At 40.6% G+C, this 17,258-nt stretch overlaps 1 protein-coding gene across 5 annotated transcripts in view; it reads left to right on the forward strand.

The window, feature by feature from the left end:
- The first annotated feature begins 829 nt into the window (after positions 1-829).
- The window catches only part of CACNA2D4 (calcium voltage-gated channel auxiliary subunit alpha2delta 4), a 114,530-nt gene continuing 98,101 nt past the window's right edge, over positions 830-17,258 (forward strand). For 4 of the 5 annotated variants that reach the window (XM_072400038.1, XM_072400041.1, XM_072400039.1 and 1 more), the window contains exons 1-4: positions 831-1,021; positions 10,182-10,263; positions 14,310-14,426; positions 16,042-16,101. In XM_072400038.1, the coding sequence (XP_072256139.1) occupies positions 939-1,021; positions 10,182-10,263; positions 14,310-14,426; positions 16,042-16,101 (342 nt within the window). In that variant the 5' untranslated portion in view covers positions 831-938. Of the gene's footprint in view, positions 1,022-10,181; positions 10,264-14,309; positions 14,427-16,041; positions 16,102-17,258 lie in introns of all 5 variants that reach the window. The other variant, XM_072400040.1, reaches the window with a different exon arrangement.

Consider the following 17,258-nt stretch of genomic DNA (forward strand, 5'->3'; position numbering starts at 1 on the left):
CTGCAGAACTCCTTGATGGATTCTGATTGGCTGCTGTGTGTTCCAAAAGATTATTTTACTACTTTGCTCCTTGCTGTTGACCATACAATTTATTACATTGTGCCCAGATTGTTCCATTTTATAGAGAAAATAAAAAATGAGCAGAAAGGGTGCTCCTGCTGATAGAGATAGATGGGAGGGGGGTGATTAGAGTTGCACCTGCTTTATCTATATTTATATACAATATATCAGTGTGTGTCCCAGATTAGAAGAGCAGAGCCCAGCACTGAACATTCTCCATATCTGTAGGTGGGTCACAGCAATCATTACTGGTACCAGGCAGGACCTGCTGAGACTTGTGGTTCCACACAATGTTAGTGGCTCTCTGGGCTATGTCGGGGTTGTCCAGGTCATTCTGGGCCTTGTAGTGCAGGATACTATATAGGCAGCAGGCTCCCAACCAATAGTAGGTGTACCCTGGAGGGTTCTGTCTCCTAAATTCAACCCCACGTAAAGAATGTACTATGGATTACCAGGGAGCAGTTCTGGGTATAAAGTGATAATAATGAATTAATAGAACGTCGCACACACATACCGGAGCGCAGTACACGGGAGTTGTACAATGATAATAAAGTGATAGAATTCAGTATAGAGTGAATGTACAATGATGGTGAAATGATAGAATGTCGCACACACAGAGCGGAGCGCAGTACACAGGGACGATGTGATCCTGCAGAGAGCAGTCTGTCGGTAATAATCTCCCCCCCCCCTCTTCTGTGCCGGCAGCGGGGGGGTTAATGGGGGGCGGCCTCGCGCTGTGATTGGTCGGCTGTAATCCGGGATCGGATCGTGCAGAGATAATCTGCGATCAGAGAGAGGGATCGGCAGGAGAGGAGCTGCCCGGAGAAGTCGGGGTGTCCAGTGTCGCCCCCTCATGGCCTGAATCTGCGGGGGGCACCATGTGGGGGAGCTGGGCTCTGCTCTACATCCTGCTGCCAGGCTGTACGGGGCCCGGAGCCCCTTCCACCATCCCGCCCGACACGTGAGTCTTCTTTCTGCTACTTACCCGGGACTGTCATACGGACTGTTATAAACTATTGCCCCACCGGACCCAGGAGCACTTACCCCCTACTACCCCAACTATTGCCCCACTGGACCCAGGAGCTCCTATCTACCCCCTACTACCCTAACTACAGCTCCTCTGGACCCAGGAGCCCCCAACTACCCCCTACTACCCAGACTACTACTCCTCAGGACCCAGGAGCCCCCCCCCCCCCCCCACTACTCTAATTAGTGCACCTCCAGACCCAGGAGCCCCTATCTACCCCCTACTACCCCAGCTACAGCTCCTCTTGATCCAGGAGCCCCCATCAACCACCTACTACACTTAACTACTACTCCTCGGTACCCAGGAGCCTGTACCTACCACCTAATACCCTAAATAGTGCTCCTCTAGACCCAGAAGCACTTATCTACCCCCTTCTACCCTAACTACAGCTCCTCTGGACCCAGGAGTCCTTATCTACCCCCACTACTACATTACCTACTGCTCCTCTGGACCCAGGAGTCCTTACCTACCTATCCCTTATCTACCCCCACTACTAAAATAACTACTGCTCCTCCAGAGCCAGGAGTCCCTACCTACCCCCTACTGTTTCATTAACTACTTCTCCAGACCCAGGAGCTGCAACCTACCCCATATTACCCTAACTACTGCTCCTCTGGACCCAAGAGCCGCAACCTACTCCCTACTACCATACCTACTTCTCTTCCAGACCCAGGAGTCATTACCTACCTACCTACGCCCTATCTACCCCACTCTTCCGGACCCAGCAGCCTCTATCTACCACCTACTACTATAACTACTGCTCCTCTGTACCCTGGAGCCTTTACTTACCCCCTACTATCCTAACTACTGTTCCTCTGTACCCCAGAACCCTTACCTACCCCCAACTACCCTAACTATTGCTCGTTCAGACCCAAGAGGCCCTATCTAAACCCTACTACTATAACTACTCCTCCTCTGGACCCAGGAGCCCCTACCTAATCCCTACTACACTAACTACAGCTCCTCCAGACTCAGAAGCCCCTATTTACCCCCTACTACCCTAACTACTGCTCCTCCAGACTCAAAAACCCCTATTTAGCCCCCACTACCCTCACAACTGCTCCTCTGGACCCAGGAGCCCATGTTTACCCCCCACCCTAATTACTCTCCCTCCAGACCCAAAAGCCCCTATCTATGCTCTTCTACCATGACTACTGCTACTCCGGACCCAGTAGCCCCTAACTACCCCAACTACTGCTCCTGTGGACCCAGGAGCCCCTATCTACTCTCTGCTTACCTAACTATGGTCCCTCCAGATTCAGGAGCCCCTAATGCCTTCCTGATACACTAAACTTCTGTGTAAACACAGCATTGGTTACCTACCCCCTACCGTTACAAATACTGCCCCTCCAAATCTGGGAGCCCCTACCAACCCTACAACCCCTACCAACTACCCTAACCACTGTTCCTACCTTCTACATCCCTACCTTGTGCCCCTTAGAATTGAAGATCCCCTCATTACACCATGCTACTCTAGCTACACTTTTTCAGACTCCCTGCCTTCCCCCTACTAGCCTAACTACTGCCCTACAAATTGATGAGCCCCTTTCTTCACCTATTACTCCAATCAATGCCCCTTTGGACCCAGGAACCTCTACTTCTATTAACCTAACAACTTCCCTTCCATACCAAAGAGCCCCTACCTACCTACTAATACACTAACAACTTCCCTTCCATACCAAAGAGCCCCTACCTACCCACTACTACCCTAACAACTTCCCTTCCATACCAAGAGCCCCTACCTACCCACTAATACCCTAAATATGGCCCCTCCAGACCAAGGAGCTCCTACGACCCTCTGCTAACATAACTACTACCTCTCCAGACCAAGGAGCACCTACCTACCCCCTACTAACATAACTACTGCCCCTTTAGACAAAGAAGCTCCTATCCTTGCTAACATAGTGCAGCATACATCTATTGCCTATTACAACAACTACTGTTTCTTGTGACCCAGAAGCCCCTACCTACCCCTACCCTGAATATTACCCAAGTTACATACCCACTTAACCTTAGTCCTCTTTCTGCTTCTTCTACCCTAACTTCACCATATACTGGAGTTACTACCCTGAAAACTGGATTTAGTCAGTCTTTAGCCCCATGTGTCCAAAGCTACCTAACTGCCCTTATAATACACCCCACACTCACCTACCCACCCACTGCACTGCACTGTGTACATAGATTTCAGTTCTTTTATGTCTGCAGTGCACTCCTTAACAATTTGCCTTGATGGCCACCCATGTGTCTAGTTGCATTTTCCCTCCACAATCTCACACCCGCCGTATACCCCTCTATCTTATTTTTATACCCCATTTTATACATACTGCCTGCTACCAGTTCCTCAGCTTTTCATTCTTTCCACCATCCTTTATTCAGATTGTGCCCAAGCACCCTGGCACACATCTACCCCTCTACCTGCCTGCCAAAAGCTCCCAACACCTACCTGTGTGCTGTGCCAATTGTCTGCCATCCAGTCTACCTACCCCTGTGCCCAGACTTTCCCCCATTCTATTCTCTCCCACTAACTTACCTCCTCCTATTAGTGCAGTCTGGGCAACCCACGAACAGCTGTCATAGGACTACAACTCCCAGCATGCTATGTGTCTACTTGGACTTCAGAGGTTGGGGAGGGGGGCAGCACATCTTTATCTATTTTTCTACTTTTTGCTATTTACTGGCCAGTGACAGATTTTTATTCTCTTTATAGTTTTTCTAGTCAATATGTTTCATTTCACGAATGTTTTATTACCAAGCATTAACTTCTGGATGTTCTGAAAGGTATCAGTGGTTTCCATAAAGTAACAGGAAATCTGTTGTCTGGTGATCATAAAGTGTCAGTCCGCATGGAATGTATATTTTAAGTTTGTTGGATGCTAGAAGAAAATTCTTTATGCTTTGGATTTTAAATTGAGAAACTTTTTATAACTCTTTTTAAATTGCTCAAAGCAAATATTGAACTTGTTGACCCCACACTGAAGGTGAGGTGTTTGTCCCTGACTTTTCTTGACTTTATCACTATTTTTTTTCCAATTAAATTATCTATAGCTATCACAAGGGCAATGTGATTGGACAAATAGTAGTTGGAGGAGCTCAGCCATAAAATCAGAACGTGTCACCATTCCACACAATGCAGTTCTATCTAAATTGTAACATTAACATCACCGGTTAGCTTTCACATAATAAAGTTATTCAAAAACTTACAAAATAACTGCTGGTGATCCTGCCATAAATCCTTGTCTTTCCTGTTATAGGCAAGTGAACCAGTTTTTACTCTCTAGTCTAAACTCGGCCATCAAACTTTACCACCGTCCCTTTATTACAATGGTTTGCTCAGATGCAGCAAAGGATTTGCAGTGTTACTGCAGCTCATACTTAGAATCCAGTGAGCCCACAATAAGTAGCACTCCGGAGAATCGAATGGCTGACAAGTTCATAAAGATGTTAGTCTCACCGCCCTGCATTGAAAAAGAGGGAGAATTCTTTCTGGCAGATAATTAAGCTGAAATAAAGTGAACCTGTCATTAAAATTTCTCCAACTCCTAAACCCTCATGGTCTTTGGCCAGTCATGCTTTTTGTCATTAAGATTGCAGACCCAATTATGGTGAGTTAGGCCGCATTTTCATTACCAGAAAGTGTATTGCTGTTCTTCATACTACAACATCACCTGCGTAGTTGACTGTTGTAATGCTTATGAATGTGAGCACAATCATTGTACAGCATTACTAATCAGAAGAACAACTTCCCTGTGTGAGGGCTAAATATGTCTGTGCAGAAATAATTGCAAATTATAGATACAGGCAAGGTTTTATAGATGTTGTGTTATTTCTTCTTTTTAATGGTTTCCCTTCATGGTACCCAAGGATCTCGTCTGTTCATTTAGGGCTCAATGCCACTATTTCCTGCATTACTTCAATGTGGAATCGCATATGTTAACCTGACACAGCAATGCAGTGAGCTGAGTTGCCATTCATTGGTAACGACACTCTAATGCATATTACTAGCATACTGCAGCTCGCGCAGTAACACATTGCATGCATTGCTGTGTTCTGCACTTACACAGGCGCGGCATTCTCTACATTTCTGTGCAATGTATTGCGTCGGGCTGCCAAACAAATGAATGCTGAACCCAACACATAGCATTATGTGCAGCAAAAAGCCTGCACTCCGGAAGCCGCTGTGGGCCAAAATTATAGATAAAAACCCAAACTGGATGTTATTTAGCTTGCTTTATGTACAATATAATATTATTATTATTCAGGTATTTTATAAATATCTTTTATTACTTCTTTCTCCATTGATAGCTGCATGGTGTTTCTCAGGGTGGTTCCCTGGAGGGGACAATAGCTGAAATGCCTACTTGTTTTCTCCATCAGAAAAAGGTGACAACGTAGGAAAACAATTGGAAGACAGAGCATTGTCACGGTACAACAGGAAGTGCTGAAACAAGGACCTTTATTTCAGAAAACCCGGGATTATTTTATTAAAAGCTGCAGATTTAAAGATATTGAACATGACATTAGCACATTCTATCAGTTTTAGGGTTTGTGATGATCAATAATTGTGTACATTGAGCTCTTTCACATGTTTGGGTAATAAAACATTAAAAAAAGCACAAAAGTTGAGCTGGCCATGAACCAATAATGGCCCATCTCCATGTTAGGTGTGCTGGAACCTGAACACCCCTATGATGAATTAATTGATATCTCTGAATTATAACTCGCAGGTTTTATGATTTGACATATTGCATTTTGTGCCCTATGCACTTCCCCCTCTTTGCAATGTTTCCTTCACTTGTTTTTCAGGGATTTTTTTTTAATGTATCTGAGTAAAAACACAATTTGGCAGCTGAGATGAGAACCGACTGTTTACTGCCTACACTCTGCGAATCCTCAGCGCAGTGTACAGAGTCTGCGGGAAGAGTGACAGATAGGGAGAGCGGGGATGGGGGAGGGGGGCACTCCCAACTGGAGCTGTTGGCTCACATTGGTATGGCGGGTACATGGAGCGGCAAGACACCAGAAACAGGAGTTACATGGAAATGCAGATCATTGCTTTTATCAGAGTGCTTTGCTCATTGATTCCTTTTCAGTTATTGCTAAAAGGAATTCCTGAATTACCAAGCAGATATATATAATTAGTGCTTCTTTTTATTCTTGTAGATTTTTGTTTTTGAGTGGGTAGAAAATGTGCAAGACCTAACCATCGCACCAATTCAACTTGCGGAGTTCTTAAACCCTGGCCATTAATAACCCCCACCCCATGGTCATTAACATGAATCTGGTCCCTGTTTAAATAACCCACATACACTATAAAGAACAACATTTATTTAGTAGAAAAAACAACCCTCATATACTATAAAGAATAACCTTCATCAAGTATAAAGGACAACCCGAATAGACAACCCTCCTATGTTATAAACAACATCCCTCCTATAAAATAAAGAAAGCATACTATAGTATAAAATACAATCCTCATATAGTAGAAAAAGAACAGTCCTCCAATAGTATAAAGAACAATGCTCTTATAGTAAAAAAGAACAACCATGCTATAGTGTAATGGACACGCATACTAAAGTATAAAGTGCATTCCTCCTATAGTATAAAGAACAACCCACCTATAATATAAAGAATAACCCTCATATACTAGAAAAAGAAGTGCTCTCCTATAGAACAAAGGACAACACTCTCTTATAGTAAAGAGGAAAACTCTCTTAGTAGAAAAGACAATCCTCCTATAGTATAAAATACAGCCCTCTTATAATAAAAAGAGTAACCCTCCTATATTATAAAAAATAACCGTCATATAGTAGAAAAACAACAGCCCTCCTATAGTACAAAGAATAACCCTCATATAGCAAAAAAAGAACACCACTCCTATATTATAATGAATAACCATCATATAGTATAAAAAACAGCCCTCCTATAGTATAAAGGACAAGCATACTATAGTACAAAATCCAACCCTCCTATAATATAAAGAACAACCCAACTTTAGTATAAGGAACAACGCTCTTTTAGTAAAAAGGACAACCCTCCTATAGTATAAAGAACAACACTCTCTTAGTATAAAGGACAGCCCTCCTATAATAGAAAGAGTAACCTTCCTATAGTATAACAAACAACCCTCCTATCGTATAAAGAAAAACCCTTAAATAGCAAAAAAAGAACAACACTCCTATAATATAAGGAATAACCCTCATATAGTATAAAAAAACAGCCCTCCTATAGTATAAACAACATGCATACTATAGTATAAAATAAGTTCCTCCTATAGTATAAAGAAAAACCCATCTATAATATAAAGAATAACCCTCATATACTAGAAAAAGAACTGATCTCCTTTAAAATAAAGGACAACACTCCTATAGTAAAAAGGACAACCCTCCTATAGTATAAAGAACAACACTTTCTTAGTATAAAGGACAGCCCTCCTATAATAGAAAGAGTAACCTTCCTATAGTATAACGAACAACCCTCCTATAGTATAAAGAAAAACCCTCATATAGCAAAAAAAAAAGAACAACACTCCTATAATATAAGGAATAACCCTCATATAGTATAAAAAAACAGCCCTCCTATAGGATAAAGGACAAGCATAATATAGTACAAAATCCAACCCTCCTATAGTATAAAAAAAAAAAAACAACTTTACTTTAAAGAACAACCCTCAAACAGTATCAAGAAGAGCTCTACTATAGTATAAAAGACAACGCAGCTAAAGTATAAAGAATTTTCTAAACTTTTCTAAAGCTTGGACCAATAGACCAAGTTTATGCATTGGAGAAAAAATCCTTCCTGATCCCCTAAGACAGTTTGATGCCCCCAGGATTATCTTTCTCCAGTGTTAGTATACAGAATAGTCCATGTTTATATTTTGTGCACTTTGAAATTTATTCAGTTTGTTTCTGATGCAGTCAGATTTTTGCATTGCATGCAATATAAGTTGGTTCACTGCAATATGATTTGTTATGAAGATGTCTCTGCAGTGCAGCTTGTCATAACACACAGAACCCCACTTATTGTGTGTTGGGGTACAGTGGTCAACAATAATAGGTGCTGCCGTGCACTAGGAAAGATCTCTAAAACTCCCTAGGACAATGCTATTTAATCTTTAGAACTGTCATGCCTGGAATTTGTTGTTACCCCCATAGTGGGGGGGCAGTTTCCATATTCATGTTGTTAATGTTAGCTGATCGCCTGGGGTTGTCCTGTACTTTGTGTTCCCCTCTAGAGGCTACACAGTCCCAGCGATATAGGGAGATTACAGTCCTAATTAGATTTGTCTGGAGAGTTGTTTTTCCATTTCTTAATGGTGATCTCATGATGTGTTTAATGTGGAGAGCCTCAGGATCACTGTGTATACGCTACAGTCTATGTAGGAGATACAAAGGCTTGTACAAATTTCCAGAAATGAGAATTCAAGCTCCAACTACTGAAATGAAAAGCAGGTGTCACCTTACAAAATGGATAGAGAGCTAAAATGTTCAGATAGGGAATGTTGACCACTAGAAAAAGTACTATACAGTATTACTTCCAACTTTTGTCATGTTGTTTTTTCCCCATTGTTAGCCTGTGTATATGGGGTCACCACACAGGACCACAGGGATAAAGCGTTGTCACCTTATAATAAAAGTAGCTGAACAAACCTCCATGGCTTTATCGCTGGGGATCAGTATAATAAAAGATGCACATTTAGATAATGGTTCCTAAAAGGACAATAACACATTGAAGCGTCCATGAAATTTTAGTGATTCTGTAATTAAACTAACAAGAAACTTCCTTCTATCACTAAGTTCTGTACCGTGAAGGAACCAATCAGAAATGATCTTTGGGTTTTTGATTGTAAAATAATGAGATCCTTTTTTGGTTTATGTGTATCATTACTACATAAAAATAGTTTGTGTGTTCAGAGGGGGAGCTGCAGCCAACAAAGCATGAAAGTTCCCATTAAAGGAAAACTATGTGTAATCTGAATTTGATGATCCCGGCTCTCCTTACCCAAAACAACCTTACTGTAAGTATTATGTTGAGGATAACCAGTTGCTTACTGTAGCACAATTCTGAAATGCATCCAATCTTTCATAGTGCGTCCTATATGCCACCATTCTAGAAAACGTCAAATGTGCGGCTTCAGTAACCACAGCCGCTGTAAGTCTGTTTAGTGCTTCATTTCCAATGATTTTTTTGCTTTCATTTATAGATACATAAAGAGTTCAGTGTTCCTAAAGCAGCAAAAAGATTATTTTTACACTGATGGTGATATTGCGGTGCGGTTACATCTGGGGAGATGCTACACATATGTTCTACCTGCGGCAGCCCCATTTACAATGAATAGGGGTGGCATTTAAAGGTTCAGTACTGCTCACTGCCACCAGCTGTCAAATGTGCAGATGCTGCTTCTTTACCTCTCCAATGTGGAGAGTTCTATTGGTGGTGAAGGACCACAAACACATCTTCCTCTATTATATGGGGATGGGGGAATTAGCAGTATATGGAAGGAAGATAATATTGTTTTGTGTTTCAGAGAAAGTGACAAGAACTCTGCATTCTTGGTAGGATTAGGAATTATGTTCTATACTTGCTAAAATGTTCTTACCCTAAAAGCGAACGCAGCCACCACCAAGTACTAGTAAGCTGTTTGTCCCTAGGTTTAGATACACTATAACCGGAGTGTCCCCTTAGGGTATTCTGTGCAATGATCTCATATTGGGAGAAGCGGTGATGTCTTGTGTCTGGCAGGATCTGCAGTGATTGTCATTTCCTGATGTCATTATTATTGGTGTCTGGCAGCAATGGGTCAAACATCAGTCATTGCTTTCTTTTTTTTTACAAAATACTCCAAAAGTTTAAATAAAAGAAAATCTACTTTTGCAATTAGGCATTTAGATGGTGATGGTATAAATTGGAACAGCCAATCAGTTCATGCCAATGATTTAAATGATGTCACATCTGTAAAGAAATCAATTCTGATTGGCTGATAAGAACTAATATTTGTCTCCACATTGCTCTTTTCTATTCTGATTGTTTTTTTTCTCTGATTCTCTAAATGTAAGGCCATGCAGACTCTCACCCGCCTTTTTCCCTTCTTTTGTAGGGTGAAGGTCTGGGCGGACACCTTGGGCACTGAGATGTACTCCATCGTCACTAAATACTCCGGCTCCCTCCTGCTACAAAAGGTATTTTGGTATCATTCCTTGTTTGTAACACAGGCAGGCAATATGTAGCCTAAATCAGAAAAAAAAAATTAAAATACAGCATGCTAAATTATGTGTTCATATAACACAACCAAATATGTACTCACCTTATAAATATCATAGTACTTCCCCTTCATCTGATTTTTCTCTCCTAAAGGATGGCACCATCTGTTCAGGTATCATCAAAGTCACCACCTACTTCCTAGGCTAAGATGTCAGCTCAGAGATCATGTTAATCCTGGTTCATGTGCAATTTTTGGCTGTGTTCACAGATTCTTTCTGCAGACTCTCACCTTGTGACTTATACAAATTTTACAAATTTTATCTGATTACTGTGAGACTTTATTTTCAGTTGAAAATTAAATATCCTGATGACACTTTTACATATTTGGTTTATCTGTTTTCTCCCCCAGATTTTCATTTGTTAAGTTTAGCTGTGCAGATTCTGTTTGTGGACAGCCATGAATTTTGTTCTTTGCCTTGTCCGTTCCCAGAGACCAGCTTTGTACTAGATCCGCGCTTCTTCGCCTGTGCGGCTGGTCACATGTCATGGCATTAAGCGGGTCATATGACCTCTGCGAGGACAGCTAGCAAGGAAGGATTATTGCAAGTGCTAGGATTAGTCTGACAGACACGTGCCGGCTACAAGCAAGTAACTGACACATAGGAGGGATAAGGAGACTTGTCATCAAAAAGCCAAAACACCATGTGGGACAAATCCGTCATACTTTAAGACTCGCATAACTGTATTGGTAATTGTAGAGTAGCTCTAAAAGGATATATATATATATATATATATATATATACACAATCCGGGCACACTTTGCTCCCAGGAATGAATGAACATCCCGTTTGCATGTTCTGGAGTTCTGTTATTTCAGTCTATTCTGGCCGGCCAAGATACTGGAGGAGGAACAGGTGAACATGCCTGATCCAAAAATTAGAAATAGGCAGGTAAGTTTTTTTTTTTTTGCAGAAGAGACATAGCCTGTCCCCTCTGCAATAAAGAACTTGCATGTTCGCAATAAAAGTGTTCACAATAATAAGTTCCACTTTAAAACCTACTACTCCCACCACATGAAATTTGCCTTTTATTAGAATATATTAGGCTGCGGTTGGGAAGTCTTATACTGTCAATAAAGCACCAAAGAATTGTACAGTGCTTTGAGTATACAATGTAACAATATAACTAAATGTACAGTTGCTGTTCTGATCACTAATAGCAGAAGCACTCTTCTTCCAATTTAGTTACATGATTGGTGGTCACAGCTGGGCAATGGCATACATCAGGCAAACAACAGTTTAATAAATGTTCAATCGATATATCGATCAGAGAACATCCAGGTACAATTGTGCTGAATTTGTGTATCTATTAGGAATATAGTAATGTGTAGACAAAACTTTTTGTAATTTTGAATAGTAGAAAAAAAGTTAAAACCCCCATCAGTTAGTTTTTTTTTTGTCTGTGTCCTATTGTTACCTAATTCTCACTGTCCCGAATATTTAGGTAAGGTAATTCTTACTTTAGCTAGTGGTCACAAGTACAGGTGTCACTACTGGAAAATATTATTTTTCTTCTAATCGGGTTGAAACTCTATAACAACTATAAAACTTTTCCATTACTTTGTGTTTCAGGGACAATGGTCAACATGACAAATAGAGTTCCTCATCGTAGATTGGAGATTGCAAGGAGTCAGAATGTTTTTCATTTTTAGATCTGTTTGCTTGGTACAAAAATCTGACCACACAGAGAAGCTCAGAACTGAATCCCTATCAGTCATTTTGTTGTTTAGGTTTTAATGCATTAACTGGTTGTGTTCTGTGGGTAATAAACATAAAAATACAGCTGATTGGAGTTTGTCACTGGGAAGCCTTATTTATAATATCCTGGTGTCTTGTAATGCAAGGGTTAATGTGGGCCTTCATTTTAAATGTGGGAGACGGTCCTCTTCTCTCTTTTGTAAGGGGATTAAGAGGTCACCAGCGAATTGTATAATCTACAAGCGGTGACTTCAACGTCTGCCGAGTGTCAGCCCATAATCCCCCACAGCACAGCCAGGAAATTCTCTGCCTCTAATGATGGCAGACTTGTGCTGCTGCCTCCACTCTGATCAACAGAGAATCCTTTTATTGTGTTTAATATAAAATATATTACTGGGGTTAGAGGGACATAAAGAACCAGGATAAACCATAAATATCTCCTCTTATTACCCCCATCACACACATTACAGTTTAGTTATACAACAGACTAATGGAGAATTCAGAGAAGACTCATATACAGCAGTCCCACTATACTGTGTGTATGGGTATACAGTGTGTGAATAAGTAACCTGTGCATTTATGTGTATGGTGTGTGTGTGTGTGTGTGTGTATATAGAGTGTATGCATTCAATCAATCAATCATAGGGGTTTCTGTGTGCTGGGATGTATATATTTCTTATCCCCTGTACTCATTGCATAGATCTGATTCATGCACTTTGTATTTACATACACTTGATCCCTGCACAAAGTACTTTATATACATGTGACCCCAGCACTATGTACTTTACATACACCGACCCCAGCACTATGTACTTTACATACACCGACCCCAGCACTATGTACTTTACATACACCGACCCCAGCACTATGTACTTTATACACCTGATTGATGTACTATGTGCTTTACATACACCGACCCCTGCACTTGATCTTTGCACTTCATGCACACCTGACCTCTGCACTGACCTCTGCACTCTGCAATGTAGTTTACATTCACCTGATCCATGACCTGTGTACTTTACATACACCTGATCCCTGTACTAAGTACTTTACATACTCCTGATCCATGCACTTTGTACATTACATACACCTGATCTTTGTACTTTACGCACACCTGACTCCGTGTACTTTACATGTACATGACTCCATGTACTTTACATACACCGACTGACCCCTGCACCTGATCTTTGCACTTCATGCACACCTGACCCCTTCCCTATGTAGTTATAGGTAGTATAGGTATAAGATGAAGAGGAGGTTTCTTGGTACTGGGGACAGAATATTATGGGAACCCAACATTTTGAGTTGTCAGAGCAATAGGTGATGGAACATTCTTCAATGGAGAAACCCCTTGGGAAATTCTCTGAAATTAAATTTTGCTGTTGTGTATTTGGGACAGAAATTGCAGAAATGTCCTGAAGCAGGGTACAGACCGTAAAAGAAATAAAATGATGAAGGAATCTTCTGTCCCTGCTCTATACAAAACTAAAACTTTGCCTGGACATACACCTACAATGCTTACTTGCAGTATTTTCCTTCTGGAAAGAAAATTGATAAAATTCTCTTGTCCCTATTGATAAAATCCCTCTTGTCTGTATTATTTTTTTGTCACATTTTATTATACACCACCATATTCCTCTTCTCTTATGTATTCACCACCTCACCCGCACAGTCTGTCCACAATGCACCCAGACCCGATCCTACAATCTAATCAGACTATAGTAATTACATTGAATCCAATTACAAAATACAGAAACATTACAATAGTATTGATGGGGGAGAGAAGCAAGGACATAATGTAACCTAACAGTATCAATAAAAATAAATAAAGTGAACCTGTCCTCAACTTCACAATATCTACAGTAAATTCCTTATTTGCATTATGCTGCAAAAGTATCATTTTTTATTAAAACTCCAATTTTTATCAACAAACAAATGCCCATAACTTCCATTCAGGACTTTTGTCCAGGCTGTAAAGACTTCATCAATCTACTGCAGATGGAAAGAAACATTTTCTTAGTCACTCTCTTCCCTCTATGATCAATATTGTATTGAAAGTCTCAGAGGGAGAATACGCAGCAGGGAGCAAGTGCACAGTAACCAGGATTTATAGGATTGTGACATCTCATTAGGTGGTGAACCTGGATAATGCCTAAACGAAGATGGCTCCATTGTTCTGGGGGTTACAAATAATTTTGTATAACACAATGTCTGCTTAATCTGAGCTATAGATTGTATTAGGTGTGACCAGGTCTTCTCTCTGCTAGAAATACAAAGATGTGGAACCCACCCTGAGCATTGAGGAGGTGGACGGGCTGGAGTTGGTGAAGAAGTTTTCAGAAGAGATGGAGAGCATGCTGCGAAGGAAGGTTGAAGCAGTGGAGGTAACAGCATCCCTACTCTGATCTATTTCTTATATAAACCTCCCCAAGTCACCCTGACAGGTCATATTTTAGAGTTTTTAGCTTTACAATGTATGTTTTGAAATGGTGTATGTTCCATTCTCCTCTGTCAGATTTTACTACTGTCTGGGGCTCTGTTGGAGAGATCACATAAGTTTGACGAATATGACCAGCAGCAAGGTGTTTATTAATAATGTGCATAAAGTTCCGCAAAAACATATTGTGGTCAAGCAGGTTTTCTATTGCATGAGGTACAGGCGATATCCCTTTTGTATATAAAAACATACTTGCCTGATCACTGTCTTCTTCTGAAAAATACCTGGCGCATGCTGGGACTTTGTGAACTTCTGTATGAGAGTAACATCATTCTGGCCCTGGGTGAGGTAGAGGAGAAGAAAGAAGATGGTGGCACCCACTTCAAGACAGAAATAGATGAGGGTATTTATAAAATTGCTTTCAGGCAGGTAAGGGTATTTTATTGCAGAAGTGACATCGCCTGTTCCTTCTGCAATAAAGGACCTGCCTGTTCACAATTTTTTGTTGTTGTTCCTCTTGAATATACTGCTGCTGGAAATTTGATGTCCTGGTAATGTTTTACAAACATATGTCTAATAATGGAGGTCTGTGGTTTTTTATCATCCAGTATTTATATAGCAATGCTGTGCTCTGCAAAGTCTATAGTCATGTCACTAGCGGTCCCTTAAAGGGGCTCACAATCTAATCCCCCTACCATAGTCATATGTCATTACTACACAGTCTTAAGTTTTTATTTCGGGGGGAAAACCAATTAACCCAACTGCATGTTTTTGGATTTTTTGCATGTTTTTACTCTATCACATCCTTGTTTATAGGAGTGCACTGGCACACTTCACAGTCTATTGCCTTAAGAGAGATTTCCCCTAGTGACAACGGTTTCTCCAGACAGGAAGTAAGGGAAAATCTGCAATGGGGCACAGTAAAAAAAATCTTACAGGGGTACTAGACTTCCCCTACTCTACTGAAGAAAAGAATGCTTATTTCTGTCTGGTTTGCCAGTGCTGATTTTCTACTGATTCCTGTCTGGTTAAGTTTGTCAATAAGACAGAAAGGAGTGAGAATCTCTCTAATGAAACTCTAGATAGCAGTATAAACCTAACAAGTGTTTTAACCCTTTGTTACTCCCTTTAAATCTGAAAATAAAAGGCTTTGCCTGGACACACTTCAATATACTAGCAGATTGGACAGCACGGTGGCTCAGGAGTTAGCACTCCGGCCTTTGCAGCGCTGGGTCCCAGGTTCGAATCTCAGCCAGGATGTTATCTGCATGGAGTTTGCGGGTTCCCCCCGTGTCTGTGTGGGTTTCCCCTGGGTACCCCAGTTTCCTCCCAAAAACATGCAGTGAAGTTATTGGCTTCCCCTTAAAAGTTGGCCCCAGACTACATTGATGACATATGACTATGGTAGGGACATTAGATTGTGAGCTCCTTTGAGTGGCAGTTAGTGACACGACTATGGACTTTGTACAGTGCTGTGTAATATCAAGGCGCTATATAAATACTGTGTAGTAATATTATTAATTCCATGTTCTGTCTAACCTCTCTTGTTTCTGTCTCTTCAGAGGTTGGTGGAGGCTGCAGAGGAGGCAGATTTAAATCACGAATTTAATGAATCAATGGAGGTGAGAATAACATTCTAATAAATCTGCTCTATAATCTTCCTGTAATCCAGTGATCTTTAGTGTACAGCATTATTCTGTGCAATGTATGGAATAGCTGTTCCTGTTCCTTCTGTTCATCAATCCTCATGGACTGCAAACACATTTATCTACAGACTGTACAAAGTATTTACATTCAATATAACAATTTATCTAATAATCATTGCTCCATATAATTTTATCTGATATTAGAACTGATGGGTGTAATTTTGTTATTATTTTTTTTTATTGTTGCTTAAAATACACAATATTAGGCATTTTCTATTAGATTACATTGATATATTTATTACATTGTGTTTAAATTGTATTAATATTTTAAATATCAATTTAAGATACAACCCTTTTCATCGTTTTATTAATTATGATGTTTATAGGCTTTGTGTAGGAAGGGTTTTGAACCATTTAAACACATCCGCTGATTTGCTGAGCATAATTGATGAATAAAACCAATCTGGACTAGAATCTGGCTTCATTTATTTTCAGGATTTTTTTTCTTGAGTGTGTGTCCTCATTGAGCAGATTTAACCCCTCTGCTTTACTCAAGGACAGTTGGCACCTGGATGGAAAGTGATGGGATTTCCAGGAGGCAAGGGGAAATCTGCCAATGGGGACACCTGTCTGGGTGACACCTGAGAGAGGATTTCTTCCTATTCCCTCTTCCTGGGAAAGGACACAAATAAAAACCTTTACAGTGGGAACAAAAATCCTGACTGTTGTTTAACCTTTTCCTACTCTTATTTAAAAATGTAGCATTAACTATACATTGTGTTAGTAGTGGACATGTGAGTTAATTTTGGGGGTTAGAATAAGGTATATCTAAATATATTTTTTGCATAGATCCAGCATGTGTTATAGATTCTGTAGGTTGTGGTCATAATGCCAACGTCACTGTTTTTATTTGTTGTGATGGCAAAGCAAAAAGTATAGCGCAATCCAAATATGTCTGCTGTCGCAGGAATAGAAAGAGAGGGGAAATCTTCCGGTGGGGATTGTTGGCATTCTGTTTTTTTCTAACGTCCCGGTGTGTCTTTGGACCAAGAAGTGGACGGAAATATCTCCAATGAGTCACAAGTAGCCAAAAAACAAAAACCAAATAGGCATTTTCAGCATTTTCTACTCTA

This window comes from Pyxicephalus adspersus, chromosome 2, assembly GCF_032062135.1.
Source record: "Pyxicephalus adspersus chromosome 2, UCB_Pads_2.0, whole genome shotgun sequence".
Lineage (NCBI taxonomy): Eukaryota > Metazoa > Chordata > Amphibia > Anura > Pyxicephalidae > Pyxicephalus > Pyxicephalus adspersus.